This window comes from Panulirus ornatus, chromosome 17, assembly GCF_036320965.1.
Source record: "Panulirus ornatus isolate Po-2019 chromosome 17, ASM3632096v1, whole genome shotgun sequence".
In the NCBI taxonomy this organism is placed as follows: Eukaryota; Metazoa; Arthropoda; class Malacostraca; order Decapoda; family Palinuridae; genus Panulirus; species Panulirus ornatus.
Window position 1 is genome coordinate 162,161 of NC_092240.1, and position 17,584 is coordinate 179,744.

At 39.8% G+C, this 17,584-nt stretch overlaps 1 protein-coding gene across 1 annotated transcript in view; it reads left to right on the forward strand.

The window, feature by feature from the left end:
• The window catches only part of LOC139754491 (uncharacterized), a 159,805-nt gene that overhangs the window by 127,431 nt on the left and 14,790 nt on the right, over positions 1–17,584 (forward strand). The window contains exon 4 of the mRNA XM_071671756.1: positions 13,055–13,262. Within this exon, the coding sequence (XP_071527857.1) occupies positions 13,055–13,262 (208 nt within the window). The remainder of the gene's footprint in view (positions 1–13,054; positions 13,263–17,584) is intronic.

Below are 17,584 nucleotides of genomic sequence, written 5' to 3' on the forward strand. Positions count from 1 at the left end.
AAATTATTGGTTCCAACAATGTTGTTTTGGTTGCGGGGGGATTTTGGGGCCTTTGGATAGAGTTTTTTGGCCCCCAGGGGGAGGGAAATGTGCTGGAAAAGTTTGTTTGGGACAATGTTTTGGTGGGGGGGTTTTTTTGATCGAGAAAATTTAAGAAAAGGGTAAAAAGAGATGTGTGGAAATAAAAAGAGCGGGTTTGAGAGGCAGAAGGGGGTTTGGTTTTAAAATTTTTGGGGCCAATTTGGGGGGAATGAGTGAGGAAAGATTGCCAAAGAGGATTTTATGTGTCGGGGGGTTGGGGGGAACGAGAAAAGGGGGGGACCAAATTGGTTTGGGGGAAAGATGGAGTAAAAAAAGATTTTTAGGGGTAAAATCGGGGGCCTGAACTTTGCAGGAGGGGGGAAATGAGGGAAAGGAAAATAGAATGAATTGGAGCGTTTGTGGTTTCCCGGGGTTGACTTTGTTGTCAGGGATTGAATAAAGGGCAGGGAAAAAGGGGTTTTGGGGAAAACCCTTTGGAAAGCTGTTTAGGTATGTATATTTGCGTTTGTGGGGCCCCCGTATGTATATACATGTGTTTTGGGGTGGGGGGGCCATTTCTTTCGTTTTTTCCCTTGCGTACCCCCGAAAAACGCGGGAGACAGGGCAAAAAAAAAAAAAAAAAAAATTTTATTTTTATAAAAAAATATTATTTAAATTAAATATATTAAAATTTTAAAAAAAATATACAAATTAAAATTAAAAATAAAAATAAATATTATTTAAATATATTTTAAAAATTTTATGGGGGGGGTGGGGGTTTGATTAAAAAGGGGTTTGTGAGTGGTGGGATGAAGAAAAAGGTATTAGTGAAGAGAAGAGGGGGGCTTTTTGGGCGATTTTTGCGGGGAAAAAAAATGTTTTGAGGGGGAAAATTATAAAAAAAAGAGACAGGGGGGAAAGGGGGAAAAAAGGTGCAAGAGGTGAAAAAAGGGCAAATGGATTTAGGGGTGGGATTTTCCCTTAAATTTTAGGGAGAAAAAAAAAGATTTTTTTGGGAAAGGGGAGGTAAAAAGTGCTAAGCAAGGAGAAATGGGAACTTCATTGGGGGGCGAAAAAGGGGAGGTAAAAACAAGTAGTGGTGTGTGAGGAGAGGGAGTGGTATTTTAAAGGTTTGTTGAATTGTTTGATGATGGGTGGCAGATAAGGGTTTTTTTGGCCCGAGGGGGGTGTGCAAATTTGCGAGGGTTGGGGGAAAATGGTTTGGGGTAAACAGAGAAGAGGTAGAAAAAGCTTTGGGGAAGTGAACCCGGGAAAGGGCAGCGGGTTTTGGATGGTATTGCAGGGGAAAATTTTTTAAAAAAAAGGGGGGGGACTGTATTGTTAAAGGGGTTGGTTAATTTTTAATTAATGTATGTTAATTTCATGGGGAGGTCCCTTGGGGAAATTGGCGGAATGCGTGCAAGTCCCCTTTTTAAAAAAGGCAAAGGGGATAAGAGTGAGTTTTTAATTACAGAGGTAAAAGTTTGTTGATTTATTCCTGGCAAATTTTTTTGGGAGGGTATTGATTGGAGGGGGGGGGGGGGGAAAGGGCATGTACGGGAAGCATCGATTGGGGAAAAACGGTGGTTTCAAAGGGGTTTAGAGGATGTGGGGATAGGTGTTTGTTTGGGAAGAATGTTGTGAGAAATACTTAAAAAAAGCAAAGGGATTTTTTTAGGGTAGATTTATGGATCTGGAAAGGCATTGATGATTTGGGATAGAGTTTGCTCTGTGGGAAGGGTTTTTAAGGGAATTTATGGTGGGGAGGCAAGTTTTTTAGGGGCAGTAAAAATTTTTTTATCGGGATGAAAGGGCATGTGAAACGTGTAGGAAGAGGGGGAAAGGTTTGGGGTTTCCTTGAATGTGGTTTGGGGCGGGGTTTTTGATGTCTCCAGGGGTTGTTTTTTTTTTTTTTGGATGGGGTTGTTAGGGAGGTGAATGAAAGGTTTTTGGGAAAGGGGGAAAGGTTTTGAAGTTGGGGGAGAAAGGGTTTGGGGAAGGGGGGTCAGTTTTTGTTCGTGATGTTTAACACCCTGGTGGCTGTTTCCCTGGGGAAAATGCAAAAGGGTGACTGGTTTGGTAAAGTGGGGTAAAAGGGAAGGGAAAGTTAAGAGTAAATGTGAAAAAGAGCAAGGGTTTTGGGGTACAGTGGGTTGAGGGTAAATTCAATTGGGGGGTTTGATTTTTGGAATGGAGAAATACTGGAGGAAGTGAAGTGTTTTAGATATCTGGGAGTGGATCTGGCAGCGGATGGAACCATGGAAGCGGAAGTGGACCATAGGGTGGGGAAGGGGGCGAAAATTCTGGGAGCTTTGAAGAATGTGTGGAAGTCGAGAACATTATCTCGGAAAGCAAAAATGGGTATGTTTGAAGGAATAGTGGTTCCAACAATGTTGTATGGTTGCGAGGCGTGGACTATGGATAGAGTTGTGCGCAGGAGGATGGATGTGATGGAAATGAGATGTTTGAGGACAATGTGTGGTGTGAGGTGGTTTGATCGAGTAAGTAACGTAAGGGTAAGAGAGATGTGTGGAAATAAAAAGAGCGTGGTTGAGAGAGCAGAAGAGGGTGTTTTGAAATGGTTTGGTCACATGGAGAGAATGAGTGAGGAAAGATTGACCAAGAGGATATATGTGTCGGAGGTGGAGGGAACGAGGAGAAGAGGGAGACCAAATTGGAGGTGGAAAGATGGAGTGAAAAAGATTTTGTGTGATCGAGGCCTGAACATGCAGGAGGGTGAAAGGAGGGCAAAGAATAGAGTGAATTGGAGCGATGTGGTATGCCGGGGTTGTCGTGCTGTCAGTGGATTGAATCAAGGCATGTGTATGGGGGTGGGTTGGGCCATTTCTTTCGTCTGTTTCCTTGCGCTACCTCGCAAACGCGGGAGACAGCGACAAAGCAAAAAAGGAAAAAAAAAAAAAGATATATATATATATATATATATATATATATATATATATATATATATATATATATATATATATATATATATATATATATATATATATATATATATATATATATATATATATTTTTTTTTTTTTTTTGCTCTGTCGCTGTCTCCCGCGTTTGCGAGGTAGCGCAAGGAAACAGACGAAAGAAATAGCCCAACCCACCCCAATACACATGTATATACATACGTCCACACACGCAAATATACATACCTACACAGCTTTCCATGGTTTACCCCAGACGCTTCACATGCCCTGATTGAATCCACTGACAGCACGTCAACCCCGGTATACCACATCGATCCAATTCACTCTATTCCTTGCCCTCCTTTCACCCTCCTGCATGTTCAGGCCCCGATTACACAAAATATTTTTCACTCCATCTTTCCACCTCCAATTTGGTCTCCCACTTCTCCTCGTTCCCTCCACCTCCGACAGATATATCCTCTTGGTCAATCTTTCCTCACTCATTCTCTCCATGTGCCCAAACCATTTCAAAACACCCTCTTCTGCTCTCTCAACCACGCTCTTTTTATTTCCACACATCTCTCTTACCCTTACGTTACTTACTCGATCAAACCACCTCACACCACACATTGTCCTCAAACATCTTATTTCCAGCACATCCATCCTCCTGCGCACAACTCTATCCATAGCCCACGCCTCGCAACCATATAACATTGCTGGAACCACTATTCCTTCAAACATACCCATTTTTGCTTTCCGAGATAATGTTCTCGACTTCCACACATTCTTCAAGGCTCCCAGGATTATCGCCCCCTCCCCCACCCTATAACCCACTTCCGCTTCCATGGTTCCATCCGCTGCCAGATCCACTCCCAGATATCTATAACACTTTACTTTCTCCAGTTTTGCTCCATTCAAACTTACCTCCCAATTGACTTGACCCTCAACCATACTGTACCTAATAACCTTGCTCTTATTCACAGTTACTCTTAACTTTCTTCTTTCACACACTTTACCAAACTCAGGCACCAGCTTCTGCAGTTTCTCACATGAATCAGCCACCAGCGCTGTATCATCAGCGAACAACAACTGACTCACGTCCCAAGCTCTCTCATCCCCAACAGACTTCATACTTGCCCCTCTTTCCAAAACTCTTGCATTTGCCTCCCTAACAACCCCATCCATAAACAAATTAAACAACCATGGAGACATCACACACCCCTGCCGCAAACCTGCATTCACTGAGAACCAATCACTTTCCTCTCTTCCTACACGTACACATGCCTTACATTCTCGATAAAAGCTTTTCACTGCTTCTAACAACTTGCCTCCCACACCATATATTCTTAATACCTTCCACAGAGCATCTCTATCAACTCAATCATATGCCTTCTCCAGATCCATAAATGCTACATACAATTCCATTTGCTTTTCTAAGTATTTCTCACATACATTCTTCAAAGCAAACACCTGATCCACACATCCTCTACCACTTCTGAAACCACACTGCTCCTCCCCAATCTGATGCTCTGTACATGCCTTCACCCTCTCAATCAATACCCTCCCATATAATTTACCAGGAATACTCAACAAACTTATACCTCTGTAATTTGAGCACTCACTCTTATCCCCTTTGCCTTAGTACAATGGCACTATGCACGCATTCCCCCAATCCTCAGGCACCTCACCATGAGTCATACATACATTAAATAACCTTACCAACCAGTCAATGATACAGTCACCCCCTTTTTTAATAAATTCCACTGCAATACCATCCAAACCTGCTGCCTTGCCGGCTTTCATCTTCCGCAAAGGTTTTACTACCTCTTCACTCTTTACCAAATCATTTTCCCTAACCCTCTCACTTTGCACACCACCTCGACCAAAACACCCTATATCTGCCACTCTATCATCAAACACATTCAACAAACCTTCAAAATACTCACTCCATCTCCTTCTCACATCACCACTACTTGTTATCACCTCCCCATTTGCGCCCTTCACTGAAGTTCCGATTGTCTTACGCACTTTATTTACCTCCTTCCAGAACATCTTTTTATTCTCCCTAAAATTTAATGATACTCTCTCACCCCAACTCTCATTTGCCCTCTTTTTCATCTCTTGCACCTTTCTCTTGACCTCCTGTCTCTTTCTTTTATACATCTCCCACTCAATAGCATTTTTTCCCTGCAAAAATCGTCCAAATGCCTCTCTCTTCTCTTTCACTAATAATCTTACATCTTCATCCCACCACTCACTACCCTTTCTAATCAACCCACCTCCCACTCTTCTCATGCCACAAGCATATGTATATATATATATTTTTTTTTTTTTTGCTTTGTCGCTGTCTCCCGCGTTTGCGAGGTAGCGCAAGGAAACAGACGAAAGAAATGGCCCAACCCACCCCCATACCCATGTATATACATACGTCCACACACGCAAATATACATACCTACACAGCTTTCCATGGTTTACCCCAGACGCTTCACATGCCCTGATTCAATCCAATGACAGCACGTCAACCCCGGTATACCACATCGCTCCAATTCACTCTATTCCTTGCCCTCCTTTCACCCTCCTGCATGTTCAGGCCCCGATCACACAAAATCTTTTTCACTCCATCTTTCCACCTCCAATTTGGTCTCCCTCTTCTCCTCGTTGCCTCCACCTCCGACACATATATCCTCTTGGTCAATCTTTCCTCACTCATTCTCTCCATGTGCCCAAACCATTTCAAAACACCCTCTTCTGCTCTCTCAACCACGCTCTTTTTATTTCCACACATCTCTCTTACCCTTACGTTACTTACTCGATCAAACCACCTCACACCACACATTGTCCTCAAACATCTATACATATATACAAACATATATACATATATATATATATATATATATATATATATATATATATATATATATATATATATATATATATATATACATATATATATATATATATATATATATATATATATATATATATATATATATATATATATATATATATATATATTTATATATATATATATATATATATATATATATATATATATATATATATATATATATATATATATATATATATATATATATCTATATATATATACTGGAAAGCATCACAATCTTGCGCGTGATCAAGATGTTCCTATGAGTCCACGGGGAAAATGAAACACGAAAAGTTCCATACATGTATGGAACCCTTCATTGCCATATATGTATGGACTTATCAAAACACATAAACAAAATTTTCCAGCAAGACCTATAGTGGGTTCAGTAGGCTCCATCACATATAATTTATCAAAATGGTTAGTTTCCTTATTAAGCCCTTTAGTGGGTAAGGTATCAAATTCTAATATCATGAACATGTAGATTTAGTCAACAAGCTAAACAATATAAATATTAATTTTGATCTCAAACTAGTTAGCTTTGATGTTTCCTCACTTTTCACTAAAGTTCCAGTTGATGACCTTTTAGAATATTTATTTGATGTCATGGATGATATTCATTTACCTGTTTCAAAGTCTAATTTCATTGAACTGATAGAATTATGTATAAAAGACTGTGTAATTCAGTTTAATGGAGATTTCATGCTCAAAAATTTGGTATGACAATGGGTAACCCTCTTTCACCTGTACCAAGTAATCTTTATATGGAATTTCTTGAAACAAAATTACTAAAGGATATCTTACCTTCTAATACAATTTGGTTTAGGTATGTAGATGATGTTCTTTGTGTTTGGCCAACAAATGAATATTTACAAATATTTCTCCCCTTACTTAACAATTCAGTACCTTCCATCAAATTTACTGTAGAAAATGAAAATAATGGTATGTTACCATTTTTAGATTGCATAGACAAGGAAACAAGTTTAAGTTTAGCATATACAGAAAACCCACCAATGTATGCTCATATATCCATTATTACTCATCCCAACAAGACAGAGTTAAATTATCATCATTTCACGTATTTGCAGTCCAGAGTTTATTGATGATGAGTTTGAGAAGATATATTCTATTGGATCTAAGTTAAAGTACCCTAGATCTTTCACTGATAAATCCCTTAAGTTAGCAAAGAAATCCTTTTATAGAGTTGAGCCCAAACCTCCCATTGACACCAAGAATCTTTTAGTTCTCTCTTTTAATAATAATTTGACTTTGCTTCCCATGGTGCTTAAATCCTTTAATGTAAATGTTGCCTTTAGCAACAATAATACTATAAAGAATATCTTAATTAGGAATTCACCAGAAAATTCTCTTGGTTGGATCTATAAAGTTCCTTGTGGAAACTGTGATAAATTTTATTTTGGTCAGACTGGTAAGGATCTTTCTGTTAGACTTAAGCAACATAAATATAGTATAAGAACGGTACAAGAATCAAATGCCTTTTTTAATCATGTTAAAAACTATGATCATTGTATTGAGTAGAGTAACACCATCTCAGTTGTTAACTCTAACTCTATCACCAAGAGAAATTTCATTGAATCTTCTATTACTAAATACACAAAGAATTATAATCTTAATATCAGTGATGGTCTGTACAAATTAGATAACTTTATTGTTGATAAGATTTGTATAATGATAAGTTTATGAACGCTCGTTGTATGTTTTGGACAATCACATGTTTACCAAATGGCGTCATAGCTTCGTCTCTTCGATGTATATCAACTGACTGTTATATTTCTCTCTTGTGTCTCCCCTGATGATGTGATCATTACACGAAAGTGCACTTGGGAACTTTTCGTGTTTCATTTTCCCCGTGGACTCATAGGAATATATATATATATATATATATATATATATATATATATATATATATATATATATATATATATATATATATATATATATATATATATATATATATATATATATATATATATATATGGAGAAGGCATATGATAGAGTTGATAGAGATGCTCTGTGGAAGTATTAAGAATATATGGTGTGGAAGGCAAGTTGTTAGAAGCAGTGAAAAGTTTTTATCGAGGATGTAAGGCATGTGTACGTGTAGGAAGAGAGGAAATTGATTGGTTCTCAGTGAAAGTAGGTTTGCGGCAGGGTTGTGTGATGTCTCCATGGTTGTTTAATTTGTTTATGGATGGGGTTGTTAGGGAGGTGAATGCAAGAGTTTTGGAAAGAGGGGCAAGTATGAAGTCTGTTGTGGATGAGAGAGCTTGGGAAGTGAGTCAGTTGTTGTTCGCTGATGATACAGCGCTGGTGGCTGATTCATGTGAGAAACTGCAGAAGCTGGTGACTGAGTTTGGTAAAGTGTGTGAAAGAAGAAAGTTAAGAGTAAACGTGAATAAGAGCAAGGTAATTATGTGCAGTAGGGTTGAGGGTCAAGTCAATTAGGAGGTAAGTTTGAATGGAGAAAAATTGGAGGAAGTAAATTGTTTTAGATATCTGGGAGTGGATCTGGCAGCGGATGGAACCATGGAAGCGGAAGTGGATCATAGGGTGGGGGAGGGGGCGAAAATCCAGGGAGCCTTGAAGAATGTGTGGAAGTCGAGAACATTATCTCGGAGAGCAAAAATGGGTATGTTTGAAGGAATAGTGGTTCCAACAATGTTGTATGGTTGCGAGGCGTGGGCTATGGATAGAGTTGTGCGCAGGAAGATGGATGTGCTGGAAATAAGATGTTTGAGGACAATGTGTGGTGTGAGGTGGTTTGATCGAGTAAGTAACGTAAGGGTAAGAGAGATGTGTGGAAATAAAAAGAGCGTGGTTGAGAGAGCAGAAGAGGGTGTTTTGAAATGGTTTGGGCACATGGAGAGAATGAGTGAGGAAAGATTGACCAAGAGGATATATGTGTCGGAGTTGGAGGGAACGAAGAGAAGTGGGAGACCAAATTGGAGGTGGAAAGATGGAGTGAAAAAGATTTTGTGTGATCGGGGCCTGAACATGCAGGAGGGTGAAATGAGGGCAAGGAATAGAGTGAATTGGAGCGATGTGGTATACCGGGGTTGACGTGCTGTCAGTGGATTGAATCAGGGCATGTGAAGCGTCTGGAGTAAACCATGGAAAGCTGTATAGGTATGTATATTTGCGTGTGTGGACGTATGTATATACATGTGTATTGGGGTGGGTTGGGCCATTTCTTTCGTCTGTTTCCTTGCGCTACCTCGCAAACGCGGGAGACAGAGACAAGGCAAAAAAAAGAATTATATATATATATATAGATTTGTATAGGTTTTCAGAAAAGAAGAGTGAATGTTGGGGTGAAGAGGGTGGTGAGAGTAAGTGAGCTTGGGAAGGAGACTTGTGTGAGGAAGTACCAGGAGAGACTGAGTACAGAATGGAAAATGGTGAGAACAATGGAAGTAAGGGGAGTGGGGGAGGAATGGGATGTATTTAGGGAATCAGTGATGGATTGCGCAAAAGATGCTTGTGGCATGAGAAGAGTGGGATGTGGGTTGATTAGAAAGGGTAGTGAGTGGTGGGATGAAGAAGTAAGAGTATTAGTGAAAGAGAAGAGAGAGGCATTTGGACGATTTTTGCAGGGAAAAAATGCAATTGAGTGGAAGATGTATAAAAAAAAGAGACAGGAGGTCAAGAGAAAGGTGCAAGAGGTGAAAAAGAGGGCAAATGAGAGTTGGGGTGAGAGAGTATCATTAAATTTTAGGGAGAATAAAAAGATGTTTTGGAAGGAGGTAAATAAAGTGTCTAAGACAAGTGAGCAAATGGGAACTTCAGTGAAGGGCGCAAATGGGGAGGTGATATCAAGTAGTGGTGATGTGAGGAGATGGAGTGAGTATTTTGAAGGTTTGTTGAATGTGTTTGATGATAGAGTGGCAGATATAGGGTGTTTTGGTCGAGGTGGTGTGCAAAGTGAGAGGGTTAGGGAAAATGATTTGGTAAACAGAGAAGAGGTAGTAAAAGCTTTGCGGAAGATGAAAGCCGGCAAGGCAGCAGGTTTGGATGGTATTGCAGTGGAATTTATTAAAAAAGGGGGTGACTGTATTGTTGACTGGTTGGTAAGGTCGTTTAATGTATGTATGACTCATGGTGAGGTGCCTGAGGATTGGCGGAATGCGTGCATAGTGCCATTGTACAAATGCAAAGGGGATAAGAGTGAGTGCTCAAATTACAGAGGTATAAGTTTGTTGAGTATTCCTGGTAAATTATATGGGAGGGTATTGACTGAGAGGGTGAAGGCATGTACAAAGCATCAGATTGGGGAAGAGCAGTGTGGTTTCAGAAGTGGTGGAGGATGTGTGGATCAGGTGTTTGCTTTGAAGAATGTATGTGAGAAATACTTAGAAAAGCAAATGGATTTGTATATAGGACTTATGGATCTGGAGAAGGCATATGATAGAGTTGATAGAGATGCTCTGTGGAGTGTATTAAGAATATATGGTGTGGGAGGCAAGTTGTTAGAAGCAGTGAAAAGTTTTTATCGAGGATGTAAGGCATGTGTACGTGTAGGAAGAGATGAAAGTGACTGGTTCTCAGTGAATGTAGGTTTGCAGCAGGGGTGTGTGATGTCTCCATGGTTGTTTAATTTGTTTATGGATGGGGTTGTTAGGGAGGTGAATGCAAGAGTTTTGGAAAGAGGGGCAAGTATGAAGTCTGTTGTGGATGAGAGAGCTTGGGAAGTGAGTCAGTTGTTCGCTGATGATACAGCGCTGATGGCTGATTCATGTGAGAAACTGCAGAAGCTGGTGACTGAGTTTTGGTAAAGTGTGTGAAAGAAGAAAGTTAAGAGTAAATGTGAATAAGAGCAAGGTTATTAGGTACAGTAGGGTTGAGGGTCAAGTCAATTGCGGGGGTAAGTTTGAATGGAGAAAAACTGGAGGAAGTAAAGTGTTTTAGATATCTGGGAGTGGATCTGGCAGCGGATGGAACCATGTAAGCGGAAGTGAATCATAGGGTGGGGGAGGGGGCGAAAATCCTGGGAGCCTTGAAGAATATGTGGAAGTCGAGAACATTATCTCTTGAAGCAAAAATGGGTATGTTTGAAGGAATAGTGGTTCCAACAATGTTGTATGGTTGCGAGGCGTGGGCTATGGATAGAGTTGTGCGCAGGAGGATGGATGTGCTGGAAATGAGATGTTTGAGGACAATGTGTGGTGTGAGGTGGTTTAATCGAGTAAGTAATGTAAGGGTAAGAGAGATGTGTGGAAATAAAAAGAGCGTGGTTGAGAGAGCAGAAGAGGGTGTTTTGAAATGGTTTGGGCACATGGAGAGAATGAGTGAGGAAAGATTGATCAAGAGGATATATATGTCGGAGGTGGAGGGAACGAGAAGTGGGAGACCAAATTGGAGGTGGAAAGATGGAGTGAAAAAGATTTTGTGTGATCGGGACCTGAACATGCAGGAGGGTGAAAGGAGGGCAAGGAATAGAGAGAACTGGATCGATGTGGTATACCGGGGTTGACGTGCTGTCACTGGATTGAATCAGGGCATGTGAAGCGTCTGGGGTAAACCATGGAAAGTTGTGTGGGGCCTGGATGTGGAAAGGGAGCTGTGGTTTCGGGCATTATTGCGTGGCAGCTAGAGACTGAGTGTGAACAAATGTCGCCTAGGGTGTCTTTTCCTAGTGCTACCTCGCACACATTAGGGGGGAGGGGGAAGGTATTCCATGTGTGGCGAGCTGGCGATGGGAGTGAATGGGGGCAGACAGTGTGAATTGTGTTCATGGGTATATATGTATGTGTCTGTGTATGTATATATATGTGTACATTAAGATGTATAGGTATGTATATTTGCGTGTGTGGACGTGTGTGTGTATACATATTGTATGGGGGTGGGTTGGGCCATTTCTTTCGTCTGTTTCCTTGCGCTACCTCGCAAACGCGGGAGACAGCGACAAAGCAAAATAGATAAATAAATAAATAAATATATATATATATATATATATATATATATATATATATATATATATATATATATATATATATATATATATATATATATATATATATATACATATACTTATATATATATATATATATATATATATATATATATATATATATATATATATATATATATATATATATATATATATATATATACATGTATATATATATATGATTCTTGAATAATGTCTCCTACCCCTGAAAGGTGTTTGATCAACTCAGCAAGAGTGGGACATGAAGAAATGCAGTTATTCCCCTAAGTAACCTTGTCATTTAGGTATGTGGGCAAATTGTATAGACACAACAGAGATGATCTAACAAAAGTATTGAATTACGACAAGTGAGCTGCATCAAGAAAGACTTAAAAAACAGTAAAGGAGATTACAAGAAATTAGTACACAAACACCATATAACATGGTCAGAAGAAACCAGAGAACCATTCTAGAATTTTATGTCTGATAGACAGCAGTCGTACAATACCCTGGCCTTTTTGTTCTCTTGTCTTGAATTTACCATTCATATACACCAACTTTGGGGTTTGTTGAGTTCCCATCGCAAGCTATTACAGTCCTCATCATTCTTGATCATTTTCATGATTTCGGCCATCGTTCACAAACATGTTTAGGTAAGCGTTCAGTCCATGACAAGTCATTTACATAATCAAAGATCAGTGTCCTTGAGGCCGTGTCCTGAGGCACACCACTAGAGATGCCCGCATAATTCCAGAATGTTTTTTTGATCTGCGTTTTTGGCTCCTTACCACTAGTGTATGAGTGTGAGATTGCTGTTTGTGATTCGCATTTGTATGTTCCGGAAAGAGGGCTTTGCAACCGTGTTGCCCTGTCCCTCAACCTTGTATATATGTATCATTTCTTTACTCTCATGTATGTACACACACACACACACACATGAGCTTACACTCCCAACGTAAGCTGGGTACCCGTTTATCGTCTAGTCCAAAGGAGAGGATGAACACCTGTCTGGGTGTAGGCCGATTTCCATGTTCAGGATTCGAACTCATGCGGTCCGACCACGGGCCAGCCCGTCCTGACTCATGGTTAGTTACGTTAGCCACTTCACCACGGAGGCCTGTACGTGTGTATGTGTGTGTGTGTGTGTGTGTGTGTGAAAATATGCGCGTTCATGATGTTGCGTGTATGCTGGTGGTGTAAGAAATGTATTTGTGTGTTGACAGATCCGTCGTGCCCGCCGCCTACCGTGCAGGTGTTGAGTGCTATCTTGTGTGTTGACAGATCCGTGCCCATTGCGTGTACCCGTGTGAGTGTGGTACCATGCCGGAGTGCCATCCGGGAGTGCCAGTTTTGCGGGACGGGTGTGGCTGCTGCTGGCGGTGTGCAAAGCAGGAGGGAGAACCGTGCGACGGTCCCAGCCTCTGCGACTCCTCCAGGAACCTCACCTGCGTCTACAGCACCAACCAGGACCTTACAGGAACATGTCAAGGTCAGCATTAGTTTTTCATAATCCAATAGTAGTATGCCTTATCCTGTCAAAGATTTTTTGTAGCAAATTTTGGTGCAGTACTATTTTACGGGCCAATGATATGGTCAGACCTAGTACTATGAAATCCACTACCATCACCTCACTGACTCCTGCAAAGTTTAGTCCCAGTGCGTTCAAATACGGTACATTCAAGTTAACAACTTCTGTTTCCTGGCAAGGTCAGCACTAGTATTTTCATGTACAGCATTACTATATGGTTTCTTCCCGTGAACGTCAGCCCCAACACTACCCATCATTCGCTACTTACAAGGTCACCTATGATATGTTCTAGTCCAAAGGCTTAATAGATTCTACCAAGGCTGGTTGGTTGTTTGTACCTTCTGCCTATCAGCTAGCTGTGTCATTAAGGCAATGACGTCAGACAATATCAAACAGCCGAAAAACTATAAAACAAACTTCAGATATTAAGGATAATTCAGTGACCATATACTACACTTTCACTATGTATGTGACCTTCACTGCTAAGGCAGGTAAAAATCCATCATCAACCTTATTCCTTTCATTGTTTAGAATCTTTTCACAGTTGTAACGGGTAATAGTTCTTGTGTAATGTGCGTGAACTACATTGCATTCTTTTCAAACGCAGTATTAGAGTATCTCATTTTTTTTGGTTCAACGCCATTTCGAAGAATGATCTATCCGAGTCTACCGTAAAACAATTAGGTTGGTCAGGATAATGTAGAGGGATTGGTTAAAATCTTGATAGGAGACAATATGTTACATGAATAACTCAAGGACTAAGAGGCTGAGCTATCTATGTACTGAGAGGGCTATGTGCTAAGGGATAGTATAAGTAGCCTTAGAATTACATATCTTTAACACCTGAAGAAGATAGTGAAGCGGTTATCGTTCCTGACCGTGACGCATTCACAGGCCGCCCAGGGTTGAGCGCATAGGTTCAAATCCTGGTTGCGGCAGTTGGTCCACAGTGAACCCAGCTGTACATCCACCTCTAGGGAAAGTCGATAAAAAGATTTATCTGGCTCAGGCTAGGGTAGGCTAGGCTACAAATGAAATTGAATTGTAAGTTGGACCATCTTATTGAAAACAACGACTGGACTAAGAACACGAACTCTTCTTTTGTGATAAACCTGTCCAATTTACATCTAGATAAGGATTCTTTGTGTGCTTTAGGCTATGAATTAAGTTTTGTGTGCTCTAACAGGGAAGCCAGCTGTATTGACATCACAGTCTTTTCGCAATCTAGAGAAATACAGAAATTTATCTAATGATGAAATTGATATCTGTGAGGGTTTAGTGTATGCCAGTTTGTCAAAACCAGTGGAAGCTAATTGCCATAAAAGATTTATAATAGCTATTAACACCTTAAAAGAAGACAATGATATACATATCACCGAAGGAGATAAGGCTAACACTGTTGTGATTATGGACAAAAGTAATCATTTATCTAAAATGAATGATCTTTTAAATGATGACACAACATATTTTGAACTCAGTAAGAATCCCCGAGAAGCAGTTAACACCCATTTCGATAAAGAACTGAAGTTGTTGTTGAAAGGCAATAGTTCTCTTATCAAAAGTTTGTCATCTTTGTCCCTTCATTGCCATACATGTATGGACTTATCTAAACACATAAACAAAATTTTCCAGCACGACATATAGTGAGTTCAGTAGGCTCCATCACATATAGATTGTCAAAATGGTTAGTTTCTTTACTAAGCCCTTTAGCAGGTAAGATATCAAATTCTCATATCATGAATAATGCAGATTTAGTTAACATGCTTAACAATATCAATGTTAATTTTGATTTCAAACTTGTTAGCTTTGATGTTTCCTCACTTTTCACAAAAGTTCCAGTTCAGTTGGTGACCTTTTAGAATATGAAATTTGATGTATAGGATGATATTCATTTACCTGTTTCAAAGTCTGTTTTCACTGAACTGAAAAAATTGTGTATAAAAGACTGTGTATTTCAGTTCAATGGAGAATATCATGCTCAAAAATTTGGTATGGCAATATCTAGCCCTCTTTCATCTGTACTAAGTAACCTTTATATGGGAATTTTTGAAACAAAACTACTAAAGGATATCTTACCTTCTAATGCAATTTGGCTTGGGTATGTGGATGATGTTCTTCGTGTTTGGCCAACAAATGAAAATTTTCAAACATTTCTCCCCTTACTTAACAATTTAGTTCCTTCAAAGTTACAATAGAAAATGAAAATAATGGTATGTTGCCATTCTTAGATTGCATGATCCATAGGCAAGGAAACAAGTTTAAGTTTAGCATATACAGAAAACCTACCAATGTATGCTCATATATCCATCATTACTCATCTCAACATGACAGAGTTAAATTATCATAATTTCAATATATGTTCCTTAAGGATTTACGTATTTGCAGTCCAGAGTTTATTGATGATGAGTTTGAGAAGATAAATTCTATTGGATCTAAGTTGAAGTACCCTAGATCTTTCACTGATAGATTCCTTAAGTTAGCAAAGATATCACTTTATAGAGTTGAGCCCAAACTTCCCATTGACACCAAGAATCTTTTAGCTCTCCCTTTTGATAATAATTTTACTTTACTTCCTATGCTGCTTAAATCCTTTAATGTAAATGCTACCTTCAGGAACAATAATACTATAAAGAATATCTTAATCAGGAACTCACAAGAAAATTTTCCTGGATGCATCGATAAAGTGCCATGTCGAAATTGTGATAAGTTTTATGTTGGACAGACTGGTAACGATCTTTCTGTTAGGCTTAAGCAACATAGATATAGTATGAGAACAGGACAAGAATCAAATGCCTTGTTTAATCACGTTAAAAACTATGATCATTGTATTGACTAGAGTAATGCTATCTCCGCTATTAACTCTAACTCTAGTACAACGAGAAATATTGAATCTTCTATTATTAGATACACAAAGAATTATAACCTTGATATTAGTGAAGGTCTATACAAATTGCATAACTGTATTGTTGATAAAGTAAGTAAGCAATTCACCTTCTTGTGCACTTAATAAGTTTATGATGCGCTCGTCGTCTGTCTTAGACAATCACATGTTGACCAAATGGCGTTCTAGCCACGTCTCTTCGTTGTATATCAACTAACTGTTATATTACTCTCTTGTGTCTCCACTGATGATGTGATCATAACGCGAAAGTGCATTTGGGAAACTATCGTGTTTCATTTTCCCCGTGGACTCATACGAATATACTTGATCACGGGCAACCCACCACATACACATATATATACATACACGTCCACACACGCACGTATACATACCTATACATCTCAGCGTATACATATATATACACACACACTCATATACATATATACACATGCACATAATCCATACTGTCTGCACTTATTCATTCCCGTCACCACCCCGCCACACATGAAATAACAACCCCCTCCCCCCAAATGTGCGCGAGGTAGTGCTAGGAAAAGACAACAAAGGCCACACTCGTTCACACTCAGTCTCTAGCTGTCATGTATAATGCACCGAAACCACAGCTCCCTTTCCAAATCCAGGTCCTACAGAACTTTCCATGGTTTACCCCAGACGCTTCACATGCCCTGGTTTAATCCATTGACAGCACGACGACGCCGGTATACCCCATCGTTCCAATTCACTCTATTCCTTGCAAGCCTTTCACCCTCCTGCATGTTCAGGCCCCGATCACTCAAAATCTTTTTCACTTCATCTTTCCATCTCCAATTTGTTATCCCATTTCTCCTCGTTCCCTCCACCTCTGACACATATATCCTCTTTGTCAATCTTTCCTCACTCATTCTCTCCATGTGACCAAACCATTTCAAAACACCCTCTTCTGCTCTCTCAACCACAATCTTTTTATTACCACACATCTCTCTTACCCTTTCATTACATACTTGATCAAACCACCTCACACCACAGATTGTCCTTAAACATCTCATTTCCAGCACATCCACTCTCCTCCGCACAACTCTATCTATAGCCCACGCCTCGCAACCATATATCATTGTTGGAAGCACTATTCCTTCAAACATACCCATTTTTGCTTTCCAAGATAACGTTCTCGACTTCCACACATTCCTCAACGTTCCCAGAACTTTCGCCCCCTCCCTTACCCTATGATTCACTTCCGCTTCCATGGTTCCATCCGCTATAAAATCCACTCCCAGATTTATAAAACACTTCACTTCCTCCGGCTTTTCTCCATTCAAATCTACCTCCCAATCGACTTGTCCCTCAACCCTACTGTGCCTAATACCCTTGCTCTTATTCACATTCATTCTCAGCTTTCTTCTCT